The sequence below is a fragment of the Lepidochelys kempii genome, chromosome 8 (assembly GCF_965140285.1).
Source record: "Lepidochelys kempii isolate rLepKem1 chromosome 8, rLepKem1.hap1, whole genome shotgun sequence".
NCBI classification, from domain to species: Eukaryota; Metazoa; Chordata; order Testudines; family Cheloniidae; genus Lepidochelys; species Lepidochelys kempii.
In genome coordinates, this window is record NC_136387.1 from 100,154,876 (window position 1) to 100,176,474 (window position 21,599).

At 42.8% G+C, this 21,599-nt stretch overlaps 1 protein-coding gene across 1 annotated transcript in view; it reads left to right on the forward strand.

The window, feature by feature from the left end:
- Positions 1–21,599, forward strand: part of AGBL4 (AGBL carboxypeptidase 4) — a 1,393,122-nt gene that overhangs the window by 1,128,214 nt on the left and 243,309 nt on the right. Inside the window, exon 8 of the mRNA XM_073357770.1 lies at positions 3,800–3,914. Coding sequence (XP_073213871.1) covers positions 3,800–3,914 — 115 coding nt within the window. The remainder of the gene's footprint in view (positions 1–3,799; positions 3,915–21,599) is intronic.

Genomic DNA, 21,599 nt, shown 5'->3' on the forward strand with positions numbered 1-21,599 from the left:
TTAAAAAAATAATGCTTGTCTTATTTCTTGTTCAATTTGGCTGATTCAAATTGGATCACTTCATTTGACCCAGACTGCAGCCATGATTCCAAAAATTCAACCAATCTAAGGCCAGCACTTTTTTCTTTAATAGCAGACTAATTGGCAGGCAATTAATCTGTTCATCTGTGAAGAGAAAATTTATTGCGATGAGTAGATTCATTTCCAGAAGTCATTCTCTAAGGTAACATTCCAGTGGCCTTGTTTACTTCACGCCCTGATCCAACGCCTCAACAGTAGCACAGGTCAATTAGTGGACAAATTAAGCAATTATTAGCCACTAACAAGGGTGACTGGCATCATTACCCTTCCTGTTTACCACCAAACTGTTATTTTAAGACAAGGACCAACAAATAAATTAGGGCATCTGTTATATTGCTGTGTCTGCCTTGAAGTAAATGATATTAAATGGGTTTTGGCTGCTGCCAAATTTTTAACCTTGGCCTAATGAGATACACTGATATATCTCTTGCTGATTATAGAAACTGTAAAATTTAATTTGTGTTGATTTATTAAAACAAGAACCAAGTTCTGTGAGATGGTATTTTTTAATAATCCAGCATCAATCTTTTAATTTTAAATATCCTTGGATCATCAAGTTCCTCTAAAAGAAAAGCTCTGCACTAATTCTAGTGATTATTTTTGGTTGTTTACAATAATTTTATGGTGGGGTGTGCATGCATAAATATACATTTTCCATTTGTGTGTTCTCTTCTGCTTCTGGGTGCTAGTCTTACTTCCGTTTTAGACTTCAGTGGTTTTTTTTTTAAAACTCTTGCTTTATTTTTATCACATGACCCACAATAACAGATAATTGCTGAAGCATTTACTCAGCTTCGGGTATCTGTCATCTCAGAATATGGAAAAGGTAGAGCAAATATCTCTGCGGAGTTTAGTAACTTGGAGGCAGCGTGACCTAGTAGGTAGGCCATCAGACTGGGAGTCAGGAGACCTAGGTTCAACTCGTGGCTCTGCCACAGACCTGAAGTGTGACCGTGTCCACATCACATCATCTTGGTTTCCCCCTCAGCCTTTGTCTGTCTTGTCTATAAAGACTGTAAGCCCTTCACTACAATCACTGTCTCTTGTTATGTGTTTATACGGTGCCTATGACACTGGGGCCCTGATTTGGTGGGGACACTAGTGTAATATGAATAATAAATAAGAAGAATCCCACTTCAGAATTCATCAGGAGGTCGAGGCTTTGTGGGGTGGCATGTTGCAGACCTTGAATCAAGAAATGCACTGTCTAACAGCAAAGAAGAACCTGCTTTGGTTGAAACATTTAGGTCTGTCCACACTGTAGTTCGACACACGTGGCCAGCCCCCATCAGCTGGCTTGGGCCAAGAGGCCCTTTGATGGTGGTGTAGATGGTCGGGCTCTGGCTATTGCCCCAGCTCTGGTTTCCTCCCAGCTCGTATGGTTCTAGAGCCCAGGCTCCAGCCCAAGCACAAATGTCTACACCACAATTAAGCAGCCACTTAGTCTGAGTCCCACAAGCCCAAGTCAGCTGGTATGGGCCAGCTGCGGGTTTTTAATTGCAGTGTAGATACCCTTATTATCCCTTTCCTGCCAATAAGATCTTGTCATCATTCACACAAACTATTCGCAGTGCTCTGAATACCTCCCACTACCTAAGACTTCTTTACAAGAAACCAAGAGTTTCCTGTGTACATTTAAATCATCAGTGAGATGTCCTTGTCATGATCTACAAGCGAGACTGCATTAAATAACAGAAACAAAGCAGGAAAAAGCCTGTACCAGCCCTTCAGGGGCAGAGGTTGCCATCAGAGCAGAACTCAGACATATTGGGGCTAGCTGCCAGAACTACCAGAATGAAAACAGTAGTCGAGGAGAACCCAAGGCATGTGTCCATATAGCCCACTATAGTGTATAGGAATAGGGTAGTAGCCTTTTAAATAGTTGTGAGCCTTCTAGTGGTGCTCACGATGTACTATGTTTTGGAAGCAACCAAAAACCAGTCAAGCAGCAGAATGTATGTAGGTAGGCATTGTGTGTTTATGTATAACTAGTAAACATGGTTATTTGGGTCCTGGCTCTGCCCATTGGATTTCTTTATGTTCTTATCATTGTGTAAAGAGAAAAAGACGTAACACCCACCAAAAAGCAGATCAGTTTTCTTATTTGTGAGGAGGTAGCTGAAGAAACATCTCCTAAACAATATAATTGCATGTGTGCTAATCCAGCTCCAAAAATTCAGCACTAGTCTCTCTCCCATTGGAAGACCTCACTATGGAAAGAGAGCCTCTCTCCTTCAAGATCTGCAGAGAAAAAGTCATTAGTTGACCAAAAGGTGTGGATGTTTAGGGTCAATTATAGACTAGTTTTCCTAAAATCTAGAAGCCTTGGATTCTCCAATGTGCCCCAACGATGTAGAATTCACTAACAGTAGCAGCAGTCGTTTAGATCTGCTGGTGTTTAAAGTACAGAATGGATCTTAGCAAATGGCTTGAATCTGGGGGCTGTTTGGTAGATTTTGGGCTCCATTTTAATGTAGATGTTTACCAGTGCTATGCTTTACAGTTTAGCCAAACTACTGTGTCAAGTGTTTTGACATGGTCTGTGGGATTCAAATAACATAAGTTAATCATACCAGAAAAATAAGAGATGTCAGAAGTTTTAAAAGTAATTCAGTTCGCCCAGGCCATCACTGCTGAAATATTTCTTGCTGTATATTCCCTAGAGCTCTGTCCTGCCCAGTTTTAAAAGACTCAGGTGATGGGGCCTCTAGTACTACCTTGGAGAGACTACTGCATAGTCTAGTAGCTCTCACAATCAGTGATTTTTTTCTAATGATCTGCCTTAATTTTTCTCTGCTTAGTTTCATCCTGTTACAAGAGCTTGGTATTTTGCTTTAATCTGGGGAAATTCAGTGAAAGGTCCTTGCATCACAGGATAGACCTTACGGGAAATAGAAAATAGTCATGACCTATCTCTGGGTGTCTCAGGATTGCAAAGGCACTCAATTTGCTTTCACGTTTGTTTGGTGGCAGCTATTTTTATCAGTGTCAACTAGGTGGAGGACGAAGCGGGAAATCTGAACACAAGGCAGCCCTGCTTCCTCCCCCACATTAATAGTGCTGCCAGCCCCCTTCCGCGCATCGGTAGAATTGCAGGGTGCAGGTGGGAAATGTTCCCTACTCCAGTGCCAGCCCTAGGAGAGAGGAGGTGTATCGAAGTGATCTAAGCACCAGATGGGGAGACAGGAACTTCTGAGTTCTAATGCTGACTCTTCCACTGACTAAGCTTAGGAAAGATACTTAGGGTCTGATTCTCCTCTGGCTTGTGTTGGCTTTAAACTGGTGTCAGTCCATTGACTTCAGGGGAGTAACTCCTGATTTACACTGCTGTAGGCTGGATTTTCCTCTCGCTTATCATCTCACTTCCTCAGTTTCTGTGGGCCTGATACTCAGCTGGTGTAAATGCACTGACTTCAATGGGGCTATGCCAATTTTCACCCGGTGAGGATCTGGCTTCTTCATCTGTAAATGGGGGGGTGGGACGAAACACTTACTTAACTCATTGGAGTATAATAAGGATTATTTTGTTAATGTTTGTAAAGCACTTTGAAGATTAAAAGTGCTACATGAATGCTTGCAAAATGCTGAAGGCCAGAGCTCTGTGTTGAACTGAAAGGAATGTTAATTTTATTTCAACTTTCAGAATTGAAACTAAAATTTATGTTGAAATTCTAATTTTATACCAAGAGGATCTTAACATTTTTCTTGTTTCTCCCAGGTATAATTGACTTCCTCGTGAGCCAACATCCCATAGCCAAAGTATTGCGAGATCACTTGGTCTTCAAGATAGCTCCAATGCTTAATCCAGATGGGGTGTATCTAGGAAACTACAGGTAGAGTATGTCATATTGAAACTGCAAATCATAACTTTGCATTGTTTTGCCACTCACTGTGACACAGTTGAGTTGTCTTTATTCCTCATTACTGGACTTTGTACAGAAATAAAATATTGCATGTGAACTAACAGCTCTCATATGGCCAAACACTATGGTCGGGTCAGAAGTCCTCATACAGCAAAACTCTCCCTGAACTCACTTCCCATTAAGCAATTGTATTAAGTGGTAGATTGGCCTGAGTAAGGCATGCTGGACTAGACCTATGGCTTATTATAGGATATTTGCTCTACAAGTCTCCTTGGATGTCTGAATTAAATTCAGCTAAATCCTCACTAGACCTTAGCCATGTTTTGTAAATGCATTCATTATGCTGTTCATCAGCCTCTGTGTAAATGTTTCAGTCAATCACAATTCTCTTCTCAGCTACCCAGATCATCCATTAAAGTCACAGATTTCTGTCTTTTATTTTACGGTAATAGGTAGTGATACATGGAATGGAATAACCATCCCATCCTATGTTAATTTTGCTTCATTTTAATATTTGAATTAGCACTTTTCCTCCTCCTCTGTTGAAAACATATTCACAAATCTTTTGTTTTCTCTAAAATTGTTTGCTCTTAAATGCATTTATTTACAAAATTGATTTGTTGTGGGAGGTAATAATGAAAAGCAGCTGATTAGCTGATGATTTGTTTGTGGGCAATTACATCTATCACACATATCTTTGGAAGAGAGGGCCCCTTAGAGATTTAATGGACTGTATGCAATTTTGCTTATAATGCAGGACTAAATAACACACACTGCAGCCATAGTACCTTGGGCTGTGATCTAATTAGGTATTTAATTGTTAGGCAGGATAGGGCCTCATTAGTTTATGGATGGGAGACCTCTGAGGAAGAACCAGCGTATTGCAGAAAATGGTGCTGATGAGTTAGTTTATTATTTTCCACTGTACGTCTCGGCTGTCCTCCTTCAGTTGTCTGCTGCCTTCTTAACTCTGACTGCAGGGAACGACATAGGCAATTTCACATGGTCAAAGTAAAGGTTAGGTATGTTGAAAGTTTTTGGGTGGGCATGGGCTCTTTAGATCCACACTGACACTCCATGGATTCCCTGCTGCTTTGGAGTAGCTTCAGTTGGTTGGAAGAGACAGAGAGGAACAGAGGTGGGATTATGGGTCTATTTCTTTTATAATGACACTTTGAAATGTTGGCTCTGCCTTCGGGGTACGTGCTAATGATCAAACCGCTTAATGGTTCTATGGTCTTGAAATGGTTCCAGGATCCATGTTATGCTACTCCTAGGATCTGCAAAGGCAAAACATTTAGAGAACTCCAGTGACTGTTAAGTAATCTTACTTTCCCCACATAAATCTACCTGCCCTGTAGATTTTCCTGCAGGATTATTATTTATACACTACTATTGAGATGCATGAGGCTTCACAGACATGCATCTGGCCCATAATTTGTAGGGTCCTTTGGGATGCCAGGTATTATGAAAGGACATTATATTTCCTTTCATAATTGCTGAGCTGATAGCACATTATCATTTTAGCCTTTCATATTATGCAGAATTCTCAGCTCTCCTGGACTAAAAGGTTTGTTAATGAGGTAGCTAGAAAAGCATCTGATCTGTTTGCAATTTTTTACTTTATTTGCAAAAGGCTTAATGCGACTAATAACTTAAAAATGAGTATAGTAAGCAGAATGTTACCTATTATGTTGAGAAGAATACAAAATGCCTAGTAATGTGCATGATTTGTAGTTAGTTAGTGCTGAGCTAGTAATTTACAACAATTTATTTCCTGCTCATGGAAAATCCACAGGCAGACCATGATTTATTTGCTTGAATTTATTGGCTGAATTGAAAAAAAAACAAACCCTCCATGGATTGATCGCTAATATTTGAAATTTCAACTCTGATGCTTACCAGTCATTGGTCAGATAAGTCTATCTTGTACTTTTCTCTTCCCTGATTGGATTAGCACACAAACCGTTCCAGGGAGCAATTGTGCATATGCGACTGTAGGATTCAGAGATCTGCTGGCTGTGTACGTTCCACACTGCTGATGCATACAGAGTCTTTAGTGCCATGCTCAGCAGTTCTCAGTCATTTGGATTTTCTTCGTATTATCTCCCTCTTTCTCAAAGTAGTGGCTGGTGACTCTTTCTCTGGCTCACTGAAGGTTCACATTTGTCGCTATGTAAGCTAAGATAATGAAATGGGTAATTAAACTTCATACTTCGGGTTGTAAATTGATCTCCTGCCTCTGTCAGGGAGCTTTTCCCTCAATACAAGGCACTGCATAATTGGCAAGGCACATTATGGGAGTGTCTTCAATATCCTCTGAAACATGCAACACTCTGGTCACTATTAAAAGTCGGGTTATGTCAACAATTACCGGGTGGTGGTGAAGTCCCCATATTATCCTATGATTAGAATAGGAAATAACTAGAGCTGGTCAGGAATTTTTTCACTAAATGTTTCTTTGTCGAAAAATGCTTCTTTGTCAAAACCAAAACATGTCTGTAAAATTTTGTCAGGAGGATTTCTCAGCTCAAAACATATATGAGAGCAAGACAGGTAGTAACCATGGAATAGCCAGTAGCCCAGTGATTAGGGTACTTCTCTGGGATATGGGAGATCCAGGTTCAACTCCCTTCTCTGCCTGATTGGGAGAGAATCAAGCAGAGCATGGACATGAACCTGGATCTCCCATATCCCAGGTGAGAGCACTAATCATTAGCCTATAAAATTAGTCTTTCTCGCTTTCTCATGCAGATGACGACAAATTCTAAAACCTCAAATGTGTTTGCAAAACAAGTTTCTTGTTTTCCAGCCACCACTAGAAATAACTGCATATTGATGTAAGACAGTATGGTAACAGCTGGCTGACTTTTTCATGGTAACCATTGCCTGGAAGCAGGATATTGGACCAGCTGGACCTATGATCTGCTCCAGGAAAACAGCTACTTTGTTCCAAGCACTCACTCTTTGAGGTTAGTGCTGTGAGCCAACACAGCAACAGTAATGCCAAAATTGTCTATTGTCTGCAAACTACTGCTAATACTCCAGGGAATGGAGCAAATGGGTTGTGACTCTGTGGGGACTTTCCAGTGGTGAAATGTTCATAACCAGCAGCAACTGAGTTTAATATCAGAGCTATAAAACATTTGCGCTCGGGGCACAGAAACATGCTCTGGGATGGTTATTAATATGCTCTGTACATTCAGGTTTTTTTTCTGGAACAAATGTTTGTGGACATGAACTTCAAAGGCGTATATATCAGTATTTGTGGAAATTGGGTGTTAAATGAAACCTAGGCAAGTATTCATGATGGAAGTATGTGTGGTTTACCAAGCAGGGGACAAAAAAGATATCATGTGATCAATCTGTCTAACAGAGCCAAAAGTTTGAATATTTGAGATCTAACCACAGAGTAAAAGCCAAGATATTTGCTGAATCGATTTGAAAAAAAAATCTTGCTCTCCTTGTAATAGTACTCCATAAACCTTTAATAGAAAATACATTAACAAGTATAGATATTCTTATAGGTATTGTACATGTGTATTGTGACAGGGTCAGACCAGATGGTTACAGGAGAGTGATAGATGGCAGATATATTAGCTCCAGGTTAAGTAGGTCCCTTTTCCCTGAGTAAGGTAACAGGGAAGGTTCCAGAACAATCAAGAACTTTTTGGAAACAATTAAGGCAGACAGGCAGATTAGAACACCTGCAGCCAATCAAGAAGCTGCCAGAATCAATTAAGACAGGCAGGCTAATCAGGGCACCTGGGTTTAAAAAGGAGCTCACTTCAGTTTGTGGTGTGCGTGCGAGGAGCTGGAGCAAGAGGCTCAAGAAGCTGAGAGCGAGAAGGCGTATACTGGAAGACTGAGAAGTACAAGCGTTAACAGACATCAGGAGGAAGGTCCTGTGGTGAGGACAAAGAAGGTGTTGGGAGGAGGCCATGGGGAAGTAGCCCAGGGAGTTGTAGCTGTCACACAGCTGTTCCAGAAGGCACTCTAGAGAGCTGCAGTCCACAGGACCCTGGGCTGGAACCCGGGGTAGAGGGCGGGCCCGGGTTCCCCCAAACTTCCCAACTCTGGACCCAGCACAGGAGGTTCCACCAGAGGGGAAGGTCTCTGAGCTGTTCCCCGAGTCACATGGTGGATCAGCAGAAACTGCGGGGATTGTTCTTACTCTTTTTTTTGGTCCCATACTGGCTAGTGATGAGGCTAACTGAGTGAACGGCAGATTTGAGCCACGAAAGTGGCCAAACTGAGGGTTACTGTGAATCTCTGAGGCAAGCAAAATCCGCCAATAAGCGCAGGACCTACCAAGGTAGAGGAGGAACTTTGTCACAGTATATATACTTGGAGATGGTGAAACCACCTCTACTCACCTTATTTGCAGTGAAGATTCTGACCAATTCATCAGGAATCAGAAGTGTTGCCTTTTCTTATAGCACTTTCCTTATCAGGCATTACCCTAAGCATTCTCCCTCTACCCCAGTATATAGGAAGGGCTGAGAAATGAAAATTCTGCTGTTGTCAGTGGGCTACAGAAACACATCAGATTCAAAATGCCAAGCAGAGTTGCTTAGATACACATGTTGCGGGATTAGTGAGGAGTAGAGGTGAGGGAAAGTTGAGTTCCCAAAGTGCATAGATCACCCACTCCTAATATGAATCAAGGTTCTGAATAGATCATTTGGATTGCTTACAATTTGGATACTCGCTATTGTTTGCCAGCATGCTAACATCACAAACCTTTGCCATAAGAATGCACTTGGGAGGATGAAACTGCCATATTCAAGTGTTTCTTCCTTCAATCTTTCAGTGAAAAACACATGCTCTTTTTGCTGAAGTGCTGTCCTATCTTGTTCTTTCACCTCTAATGTATGAACTAATAACAAGAATTCACAGCTCATTGTGTCTTTGGGATATGAAGATCCTGCCACAGAACAGGGAGATGGACTAGATTGCTTTCTAGAAGCTTTTTAAAACCAGGGTCACCTTTAAGTGTAACCCTCTTTATAATTACAGGGGAGGTGGAAACTGTTACCTTACCCAGGGAAGTTTCTAAGTTAATTACACAGAATAAAGCCATACATTGAGATATTTAAAATGGCAGCTCCTTAAAGTGGCGCCTTTTTCTGTTCAAGGTGGCAACCTGTCTTCTGATCCCACCTGGATTGAAAGAACCTTTCTGGCAGATTTCTGTGCAGGGCAAACATGGCAGAAATGGACTCATTCAGTGTGTGAAAAAACTCTTTCTGTGGGATCTTCCACAATGACGCCAACCTTTTCTTCCTTCTGGGGATAAACTATGGGACAAATCTGTAAAACTAAGGGAAAACAGAAAGATTAGTCTTATTTGGGTGGGACACACTTCTGCATCTCATTTCTGGCAACAAGATCAAACCCTAACTGAAGACAAATACATTTTCCCTTGTAATGCCCAACCAAATTCTGTTCCCTGGCTCTAAATCTTCACTAACATCTAGGCCCGGGAAGGTATTTTTCCTTAACTTCTTCTCTCCATTTTTCTGTGGTTTAGCATCATCATTCACTGAATATATGACACTACCCAGGGACATAGACAGGCCAAGGAAATACGACAACGTGTTCTCAATTTGAAAGTCATGCATCCTGGGGGTTGGCCTGAACTTTCCTTATCAAGAACTTGTTCTAAAAGTCAGCACTGTGCAGTTGAATGGTGCTATGTGTTTCTGTGGGCGAAACGACTGTACCGCTCCATCTTCGCCTTAGATTAGTTCCAATCTGTCAGCCTCGCCTTCCTGAAATGAGACCCCAGGACAGCAAGAAAGGGAATATGTTTCTTAGTCTGGGAGGTCTTCAGTGAGGCATCCTAGAGATGCAATGACAAGACTGGAAGAAAGATGCCTTTTGTGGTCTGTGAGTTAGCAGCAAGCAGCTCCTACTGTCTGTTCCATGGCATTTATTGTTGCCTTCATTTGATTTGCTGTGACAGTGACACAAATCAGACAAGTAAAGTGTACATGCTAATTATAACATGCAGAGCTGTCATGTCTCAGACCTGGATTGCATTTATGGCTTGATTGTGAGACCTGCACTCGTATGCAAGAGTGGAGGGAGAGGGCACACAGATCTTCTCAAATCCCCTTTTCTCCCCCCGGCCTCTTTTAGGTGCCAGGCACAGTGCTTTGAAGTCATCGCAGCCTCTTCTCCTTGCTAGTGCAACAGAGGCACTAGATGAAAGCTGGTCCTGCCTGTTAGGATATAGATGTTCAGGCCTGTCTGTAAAGGCCTATACTCTAAGAATTTAGGTGTATTCTTATCACTTGGCTAGTTTATAGAGGTATAAAAGAAAGAATCAAAATCACTGTCTGCCGGTGTGTTGCCGGCACCCAGTGCCGAGAGGCTGAACAACAGCTTGAGTTGGTTCGTTACCCGGTGTGCTACACCCAATAATCACAACGGGGTGGAGAAGCAGAAAAGTTTATTTGAAGCTTCAAAAAGGTACAGGGAGATTTGAATCTCAAATCCTGTACAACAGAGCAGGAAGTTACACAGGCTTTTATACATCCTTTTCCCCAGCATACTTATCCAATAGCAAGCTGCTCCAAGTATCCATATAGCCAGCCAATCCAGTTCCCAGCTAGTTCCCTGATTCTCTGTATCATTTGTTAAACTATACATAAAGCTGCTTTATTCAGCATTGTTCTTCCATATCTCCCCTGTTTGGCCTTGCTTAGTTTCAGGCAGTCTGACTCCGCAACATACTGTTGCAGATTCTCAGCATAACTGCTGTGTGTGCCTCCAGGCGGGAGGGCCAAGGACACTTGGGTCTAGCACGCAGAGCTGCTGCGAGTGCCTCCAGGCAGGAGGGGGGGCTTCATCGACACTCGTGGTCTTCCATCCCCTCGAGTTACCTAGTGGCCATGCCCCAGTGTTCCCAACAACTCCCCCCTTTGAGAACACTCAACAGCCTTGGCTCTGAGTTTTCTCACTTGGGCTTGCTACATTGGAGATGTTAACTTGACGGCAAGTTACATTTCCAAACCCCTTTTTTTGTGGTAAGATTATTTGTAAGTGTTTTCCTAAAAGGGGAGGAACCATTACACCCACATTGCTGGCCTCCCCTGTTGGTCTTTATCCAATACCCATCAGCCCACTGTGTAATAACACAGGAGCTCTTTCCCACAGGATGCCCATAGGGATCAGATTGGTTTTGGGTAAAACATAACACTCCCTCAGTGAGTACTGCAACTGAATACTCCTGGTCCTGATAGGTGGCTTGCTGTAAAGAGGTCTTGTTCCAGAACGGTGAGTCCGTTCTTTCCTGCTCTTTGGTGGTGGCTAATTCTGCTAGGGTCAAGGGCAGCATGTCAAGGGGCATTCCCGTTTTGGGGGATAGTGGAGTTGGAGCACATACCCAGCAATCAGTCTGGTTTGTTAAAGTAGCAACATGGTGCGCAAGCAAAACAAAGGAGTTATGCTCCCGATATGCACAATTTGGAAATACCAATACAAAGAATAACAATGTTATCCAATTAATTATCACCAGAGTCTTCCCAACCCAGGGTCTCCAGTACCTGGATGGGCCCATTTTAGCATTAAGGTGCCCGCTATTTGTGTTTTTTAAACAGTAGCTTTAGCCCGAGATTGTCACTAGATGAGGAGTCAGCAGGTTGGACGGTCCACTGTTCTGCTGACGAGGGGGCAGGTACTGCCTTCAGACGAGATGGTCACCTCCTCACATTCCAAACTAGTCACATTGAAAGAAGGTGCTATTGGGCTGTTAGGAATACAGTCCTGACCTGATAGTGCCTGTCACCTCCAGAGAAAGGGAAGTGCCTAGAAAATGTAAAAGGAAACTTAGTTTGATAGCATCCTGTCTGGCAAGAACTCACTTATCAATAGCTGGGATATGAAATTCTCATTTCTGTGTTGTTCTATCATTGTAGTCCCCATTTCCCTATTGTTTGTCTGTATAATCTCTGTCTGGTTCTGTGATTGTTTCTGTCTGCTGTATAATTAATTTTGCTGGGTGGAAACTAATTAAGGTGGTGGGATATAATTGGTTAGCTAATCATGTTACAATATGTTAGGATTGGTTAGTTACATGTCAGGAAAATGATTGATTAAGGTATAGCTAAGCAGAACTCAAGTTTTACTACATGGTCTGCAGTCAATCAGGAAGTAAGTGGGGGAAATGGGAACAGGGAATGGCGGTGGGGAAATTGGAATCATGTTTTGCTAAGGGGGGGAAATGGGAACAGGGACACAGGTGTAAGGCTCTGTGGTGTCAGAGCTGGGAAGGGGGACACTAAGGAAGGAAACTGGAATCATGCTTGCTGGAAGTTCACCCCAATAAACATCGAATTGTTTGCAGCTTTGGACTTCGGGTATTGTTGCTCTGTGTTCATGCGAGAAGGACCAGGGAAGTAAGTGGGTGAAGGAATAAGCCCCTAACACTGCCCCCTTCGCACTGGCCAACAGAACTGGCTCGCTGAGGGGTGGATGGCAGAGTCCCTATTGCTGTAGGCCCTCTCATCAGAAGGGGTTCTGCAGCATGGTCCCTCTAGCATGGACCATGGCTTAAAATACAGATTAGCCCTTAAGCTTCTTAAACGGCTGTTTCTTCTACAATGCTTAGGACTGTGTTCTTGGTAGCAGCTTGCCCTTTGGCACTGGAATGTCTGACAGCCCATCCCTAAGGCAGGTCTGGGGTCTGGGCCGGCCAGATTCTGTGTTACTGAGGAGTGAGGGGAAGGACCCCACTGTGGTGCTCCTGGACTTGGTCACATGTTGAATTTATTCTTCAGCCATTCTCAAAACCCCTGGCCACATATGGCATTGGGATCTAAAACAGGCCTCTAAAGAACACACCAGAAAGGGCAGAGAGCTGACTTCTGCCCACTTTGCACTTCCTTAGCACCTTCCACAGGAGAACCTGGAAACGCCTTACTAGTCTTTAGTGAAACAAGTTCTGTCCCAGCAGCTCTCTGAGGTGAGTGAGCTCTATGGGCCAGACGGTGTGGTTTGCACACTGCCCTGAAGATAGTGTGGAGCTGTCCACACTATCCTCAGGGGAGTGTGCAAACCACACAGGAGAAGCATCAGAAGGGATTGTATCTGAGGCACAAACCATCCCCTGCCAGTTCATTGGGCCCACTCTGTGGGCCACTGCGCGAGAAGGTAAGGGATAGGACCACAGCTTCTCCACTTCCTTGCCTGTCCCCATACCTGTGGTTGTGGAGTCTCCTTGTGGGCTCCCCTAACATGCCTTCACTAAGGGTATGTCTACACAGCATCTGGGTGGTGTAATTACCAGTATAGACAGAGGTACACATGCTAGCTCTGTTCAGACGAGTGCCTAAGAATAATGGTTGCATTAGCTTGGCCTAGCCGCCCAAGCATAATCCCGCCTTACCCCAGGGTACATACTTGTGTGGCTCGCCCAAGCAATTTCCTGAATGGCCACATTCCTGTTTTTAGAAGCTAGTGGAGTTAGCGCTTGTATGTCTACCTGAGCTGGGAATTACACTTCCCAGCTGCTTTGTAGACATAAAGGACAATCACTATCTAGCCCCGAATCGTATAGTTCCCAAAGCCATAAAGTGAGCCTGTGGCTTCGTCGGGAATAGAACGTGGCTCATGTGACTCCCAGTTTTGTCATCTGACTATAAGGCCTCTCTTAATTTTCTCCCCGATACAGGAGGCTTGGACCATATTTGCAGTTAAAAGCGCACAGGCTCATGTCTTTCACACTCAGCACCTCTGAACAGATACTCAGTGAATCAGACACAGAGCTAGTTCTCAAGCTGGTCTCATTTCTACTGACCCATGCAGGGGTATTGCCCCTGTGAAGAACATCTTTCAGTAGAGCCATACTAGTGCCAGTGATCCATCCTAAACTCTGACATTACAGAGAACACCATGTTTGCTGCTGTCCCATTCCTGTCCTCCTCTAGTGCCGAATACATTGGGAAAACTCGAGAACATGTCACAGGGAGATGACAAGAAGTCAAAAACCTGCTACTGTTTTTTAAATAGAGAAGGCACTACCCTTAGGTGAGGGATATGCAAGAGAGAAATGTGTTGGGGAAAAAAATCTTCAGTGGAAGTAAGAAACTTTCAGTTCTTTTCCCCCGTTCCTTTAATCCCCTTCCCTTGGGCTCCCGGGGAGTACTTTCTCCTCCTTTGCACAATGGCAATGATCATGAATACTGATGAGATAACACAATGCTTGAGGAAGCACCAACCAGTCATTTCCTAGATAATTTCTTAGGATACTGAGCACCCTGTTCAGAATGTACCCGGTTGCCACTGGTGTTTTGGGAAAGGTTTTGGATAGCCAAGTGGGTCAGGGATTCATTCACCACCACCACCCCCAGTCCAGAAAAGGCACATTTGGAATGCCTTCATTGTAATTTCATGCTTTTAAAGTAGATTTTTTTCCAGACCAATTTCCAGGTCTTTTCGGTGGATTCTAAAAAAAGTTGAGGTTTAATTTCCACTTTCGCAGGAAAAAGTTGAGGAGACTGCTGATAATAACAGTGTAAAATGGGATGGTGAACTTTGATCTGCAAAATATTCTAGTAGAAACCAAGATCAGGCCCATTAATCTTGCCAAATGTAATTTTGGGGGGAGAAGGGTTTAGGAAAGCTTTAGAAGGACCAAGCCATTTAATTTAATTTAATTTAATTAATTACCATTAATTTATAAACACTTCTAAACTCCTGTAAAATTACAATGCTTTTTTTAAACATTAAACATAGCACAAAACAAACAAACAAAACAGGGCCTATTTTCCCTCGAAAGATCCACCTCTTTATATGTAAATTTGGGGTTTTAGTGTGTCATATTGAGAACACTTTCCTAGTGATCTCTTGGGTTTTCCTTTATCATTGTCACCGTACTCTGCTAAACAGGAGGCAGTGGGTCTAGATGATAGAACATGGGCCTAAGTTACCAATCTTTAAACTAGAAAACAGAGCTGCAAAATTCAGATCTGGACTCAGATCTAGGGTCATCTCCAATATGTCTATGCAGCAATCAAAGGGTGTAATTACAGCTTGTGTAGACACACCTGAGCTAACTGTAAGCTAGCTAGCTTGGGTCCTGGAGCAGCAAAGCTGTGGCAGGATGCACTTCAGGTGCTGGCTGTACAAGCCTACTCAGAACCTTGGGCACGCTGAAGCTCCGGGACTCAGCCAGCTAGATTAGCACTAGCTTGAGTATGTCTATCCAAGCTGTAATCACACCCTGTGATTACAGTATAGATATTCCCGCATTTAAACAAGGGCAACCCCTTCCCTTGCTTACAAAGATAGTAGTTAGATACACCTGGTGATGCAGGTGGAGTGGGGAGCCTGAGGGAGCAGACGTTGTAACTTAGGACAATTCGATCTTTGTGGGTTATTACTTGAGGGAATCTTTTTTGGTCTTATATTTATCTGAAAACCCAGTAGGAAAAGTTACTGTGGACTGGATTTGTCAAGTGGGTTCTAATGGTCAGTTGTCTTGCTGTGAGATATGGCTACTTATACAGGTTATGTCATTTGTGCAATATCCTTGATTATTTTTCACCTAGCTTGCTAGGGGGGCAAAAGGTTTTTTTGTTTAATTTCATCCACGCATATGTAATTCACAGGTTGAACTGAATTGAAAAACAGGTTATCCATCTTAGAATGACAAGATGAAGCTTTCAATAGAGTTTATTTTTCCTAATTAGGTGTTTGTCTTTGTGTATTCTATATAACAGCATATAAGTAAACAATCATAGACCTTTGAATAAATGTATTGGTTTTATTTATGTTTCTGGGCATAAAAAATCTATAATTATCAGGTACAGCCACAGTATAACTGGTATTTAACGACAATTACTTTTTGTTACCATAGAAATGAGTCCAAAGTCATTACCTATAATTTCTCATTCCCAAACCTCGCACATGTTGTATTGTGGTATTACCATAGTAATTGCCTATTAGTCATCATAAAATAAGCAGTTACCCAACAGATCTCAGGATACTGTGAAATCTCTCATCTTCTGCAAAACTTACAGCCCATGCTGCTCCTTGTTGTCCTTTAGTTGGATTTTTCCACAAACAAAAGAATGTTGGTGGTATGGAAATCTGAGTGGAGTTTGTTTGGATCTCTCAAAACGCACAGAATCACAGAAATTGTACATGGAAAGCTAAAGAGATCCATCCCCCTGAAAATGTATAATTGTTCCCTACCGTAGATTTTACAGGACTTTGTCCAAATGAGTTATAAAAGACAAGCAACAGCTCTTCCACCACATCCCTTGAGAGTCTATTCCACACCTTAATGCAAGAGTAGTCAATTATTTTTTGTCCAGGTCCAAATTTCTTGGTCAAGGTATAGTCAAGGTCCAGACTCCAGAGAAAATGATAAAAATAATAATAACAATAATGATGATAATAAGTAAATAAAAATATTTCAACGTCTATTAAAAAGCATCTGGCAGTTCTGATTTGGCCAGCGGTCTGCCTATTGACCACTCTTACCTTAATGTGTGTCATTAATGTGTGTCAATGAAATTTACCTGACATGCGACATAAATTTCTTTTGTCTGATCTCCTTAGTCCCAATTATAGCTTGGTTATATATGTTGTATTTATGAGAGACAGTGTGGCCCAATGGGTAGGGCACTGGGTTGGGACTCAGAAGACCTAGGCTCTGTTTCCAACTTTGTCACTGCCCTGTCGTGTGACCGTGGACAAATCATTTACTCTATCTATGTGCAGTGCTTAGCACGCTGGGGCCCCAGACTCAGCTTGGGTGTCTAGGCACTTGTGGGTTGCAAATGGTGAATAATAACTATGCCCAGGGCTGATGATGGGGGTAAACCATGTAGGTGGCTATTTTGCTCCACAGCAGCTCCAACCCAGCCATCTATCCACTTCAGCCAGGGCAAGTTCCTAGAAGATCTGCCTCTTTAAGGATGCCCCCACACCAGCTGGATGTAGCTGGGGCTCGGGCCATGAGCTACTTCATTAAAGGAAGGGGAAAAACAAGCAGCTAGAAAATGGCCATAATGGTGCAGCGGGAGATTCACCTACTTGGGCATAGCCAGTTCTATACCACTCACTCCCAGTACACACCACCCAACACAGGTTTGGAGGGGGCATGGCTGGACTCGCCTTTGCCCACCCAATTCAGATCCAACACCGAACACAGTTTCGGAATTTTACATGTTTTGATTCTGGCTGCTTGTGAATTTCAGAACTCATGCAATATACAGGATTGACAGCCCTGGAGAACAAAGTCCATGATGGATCCATGTTCACAGAACCAGTATGTTATGGGCAGTGGCAATAGAGAGAGCTTTGGTAGAGATGAAAGAGAGTGTTTTGTTTGCCCCCTATTCCTGTATGTGACTGGTAGAATAGCCCTTCCCTCCTTGCTTGGATTTTTTCCTTCAGTGCTGCTTTTATTGCTCGTTGACTGCTGTGATCTTAAGACAGTTTCAGTGGTTGCTGTTTTTTTCATCATTACTTTGAAAAAGTCCTCGTAAAATGGTTGTTATCCTTTATCTTAAAACAAATAGCAGCTTGCGAAAGGGGTCCCATACACTGCCAATGAAAATGCTCTTTATCCTGATGTGGTAACTGCTCATTTAAACCATATTACAGCTCCTGAGTATTTTCCAGTTGCTATTGATGTGACAAACTCTCTTGCACAGAGGACTGCACTAATCAATAGAGTTAGCATATGTGCTTTAATAACAAAACCGCATGCCTTGGGGTCTCCGCTGAATCTGAATCTTTTAGTAGCGTTAAATAAAGCTATATTTATTTTGCTTTTGGTGCAAAAATGCCTAATTTAATACGAGTTGTTTCCAAGGCTGGAAAATAGCGTTATGGTGACAATATTGCTTGTGACTAATGTTTAGCTAGTGTCAATGCCACTATTCTGTTGTAAGTGCTCCCTTCTCCTTTTAGTTAGATTGATCTGGAGCTACAGAGTGGCCTTTTATTTTTAGAGGAGCTGGGAGAGGAGTCATAATGAGAAATATTGAAATCATGGCTCTTTTTATATCTGCTATTATTCTGCCAAGAATGAGGCCTGATCTCCTTAAAGAGACAGGGCTATTTATTTTCCATTTAAATAGCACCATTCATGATTATTGCCTTAGAGCCATTAGGATAAGCAGCCATCTCAGGAGTCCCAGCCAAGTGAATTGAAGTTATGTTCTTAAGCTTCATTTATGCACTTAGGCTCCCATATCAGCCCTTTATCTATGTTTTAAAAATGTCTTCTAAAATGTGTTTGTGTCTGTAATTAGCGATGGTTAATTCCTAGACTCCGGGATTTTATTCCTGACACTACCAATGACTCACTGCGTGACTCCAGCCAACTTGTTTAAGATCGCTGTGCTTCTGTTTCCCTACCTGTAATTTAGGGATAATAATTACATATCTGTATAGCTAAAATTAGATGGGAAGCTAGAAATATTAGCACTTGTAAAATGCTTTGAGATCCTCAGCTGCAAAGTACTTCATGAGTATTACTGTTTAGCAGAATGTTGTCCTTAAATACTGGCATGATATTAATGGGGTGGTGTGGGTGTAACCAAAAAAGCAGAATTTGGTTTTTAAATCTTGCAGGTGAGGAAAGGGTAAAACATGTTGAGTTGATCTCTGCACAAACGTTGCAATAAAGTGACCTCTATTGTTATAGCTGCAGTTGCCAGACTATGATCCACGGCATTTGTTACAAGTTGATTTAAAGATCTGCATAGAGGAAGTCATTTACAATACACAAGTTTAGCACTCCTACAAATCAGAGGAACTGTGCTACATATTCTTGGACGCCTTCTGCCGGCACTTTATCTATTAACTAACTAGTTACATATTGTCAAGGTTCCTTCCCCACTCTGAACTCTAGGGTACAGATGTGGGGACCTGCATAAAAAAACCCTAAGCTTATTTTTACCAGCTTAAGTTAAAACTTCCCCAAGGTACAAACTATTTTACCTTTTGTCCCTGGACTTTATTGCTGCCACCACCAACCCTCTAACAAATACAACCGGGAAAGAGCCCACTTGGAAACATCTTCCCCGCCCCCCCCCAAATCCCTCCAAGCCCTAAACCCCCTTTCCTGGGAAAGGCTTGATAAAAATCCTCACCAATTTGCATAGGTGAACACAGACCCAAACCCTTGGATCTTAAGAACAAGGAAAAAGCAATCAGGTTCTTAAAAGAAGAATTTTAATTGAAGAAAAACTAAAAGAATCACCTCTGTAAAATCAGGATGGAAAATACCTTACAGGGTAATCAGATTCAAAACATAGAGAATCCCTCTAGGCAAAACCTTAAGTTACAAAAAGACACAAAATCAGGAATATACATTCCATTCAGCACAACTTATTCTATCAGCCATTTAAACAAAACAGAATCTAACGCATATCTAACTAGATTGCTTACTGACTTTTTACAGGAGTTCTGACCTGCAGTCCTGCTCTGGTCCCGGCAAAGGCAAAACACAAACAGAGAGAACCCTTTGTTTTCCCCCCGCCCTCCAGCTTTGAAAGTATCTTGTCTCCTCATTGGTCATTTTGGTCAGGTGCCAGGGAGGTTATCTTTAGCTTCTTAACCCTTTACAGGTGAAAGGGTTTTTCCTCTGGCCAGGAGGGATTTAAAGGTGGTTAGCCTTCCCTTTATATTTATGACACATATGAACAGTGTTCACTCCTTTAACAGTGTTCTTGGTGGTGGTCCACAGACAGCTGGCTGGACTTGTGATAGTGGTTCCACCTCCTTATTTCCAGCTGTTAAATTCCACTGAAAGTAGCAAAAATATATATCCAGTTCTTACTAATCTTACTTTTCCAAGTGAACTGTTGCAGCATTTGACAAAGGGATGTTATTCAGTCATGCTTGTGTGACTATAGCACCCTTGTGGCCAAGATGGAGTCTGCTCCGCAAGCAGATCTGACCAGGAAAAGGCACATGCAGGAACACATTAGGAAAACTCCTTTCCACCCTACGGGCACATGTTCTGATCCCTTTCCCCCAAGAGTAAACATAAACACACATACACACATAGTACAATGAAGGTAGGAAAGGGAAATATTTATTTACAGAGGGATGAATGGAGAAAATCAACAGGGGGAAAGATGGAGGGAGCAGTAAAACAGGGTTACGTCCAACACAAGGCTCCACAGGCCCAATGGTATCACAATATGAAGGGGCAGACACCGAGCAAGGCATCTAACTCTGGGTTCAGGAATCCTGGGCAGAGTTCCAGTTCAGCAGTGGGTTTTGGGTGTTCCTGGTCATCTTTGGTGTCAGTAAACTTTCCCCGACAAACCCCTCTGTTGCCCTCTTCTGACAACCTCCCCACTCAGCTAGCTACAGGCTCTCTTCTTACTCCCAGCACGAGGTCACAAGTCTCATACTGGGCAACAGTGATATTGAGTCCAGCTCTGGTTTGTTCTCCTCAGGTGAGTCCTTCCTGATACTGTGTTCCTCCTGGGGCGTCCCCAGCCAGCCACTCTGTCCCTCCCAGGCTTCAGTCTGGGTGTTGGCTGCTTTGCTATGTGAAGGCCTGCTCACTGTAGGCCTCTTGTCTGGAGCTGCAGACACCCACACCTTGTTGCTGTCTCCCTCTCCATTGCCCTGGAATAGTCAGCCCTTCCTCTGCCTCAGGACAAGGTTTTAAAGGAACATTGCTCTCTAAACCCAAATGGGTTACACTAGGAAAGAAGGGGGTCTGCATGATAGCAACTGGAGAGGGAAGCATCCATAAGACAATTAGTGTAATGATTTGTGGCCTGCACTGTGGAAATTCCCTGAGCTCATGAAATTATAGGGCTAGATTTTCCCCAAAGACTTTTTGTAGAAATAATTGCATTGTCTATGAATCCTGTTCATGAGATTTCCGATTACTGATGGCCCAATTCATAGAATCATAGAATATCAGGGTTGGAAGGGACCTCAGGTGGTCATCTAGTCCAATCTCCTGCTCAAAGCAGGACCAATTCCCAATTTTTGCCCCAGATCCCTAAATGGCCCCCTCAAGGATTGAACTCACAACCCTAGTTTAGCAGGCCAATGCTCAAACCACTGAGCTATCCCTCCCCCCAATTCCTGTGAAGTGTTCAGCACGTCTCGCAAAATGTCTTACAATTCAACTCCTAGTGACTTCAGGAGCACATGCATTGACCCCCCAAGACACTTAGTGTGCATTACTCTTCAAAGTTATTATATTTTCTCTGTCTTTTCCCCCTGTTGTCCTGACCACCCCCTGTTGTGATACTCTTATCTGAACATTGATTGCAACTCTTTGTGACAAAGCTGTCTTATCTGACCCCTGGAGGACTTGTCTATGAAGAGCTGGTTTTGGATGGTGTTGATCTGCTGTTTTGTGATCTACACCATACCCTGTTCTGGCTGCTGGTCTGTGAGGCATGGCTGGGGCTGCCTTTACACCTTAGTAATTCCTTGCTTCAGGAACAGCCCTTAGAGTTCTTGGGTGCTGACATAAATTAGAGCAGCACAAAGGTTGCTCTACTTTTACTGCGGACTGAACTGGTGCCAGGATGGCCCTAGGATTAGGGAAGCACAAAAACATTTTAGAACCACTTTTTCACCCTGCTCCTGACCTGTACCAGCTGCTCCTTAGCCTGAGCAGAAGCTCTGGGCTATTGTCTTCATGTGTTA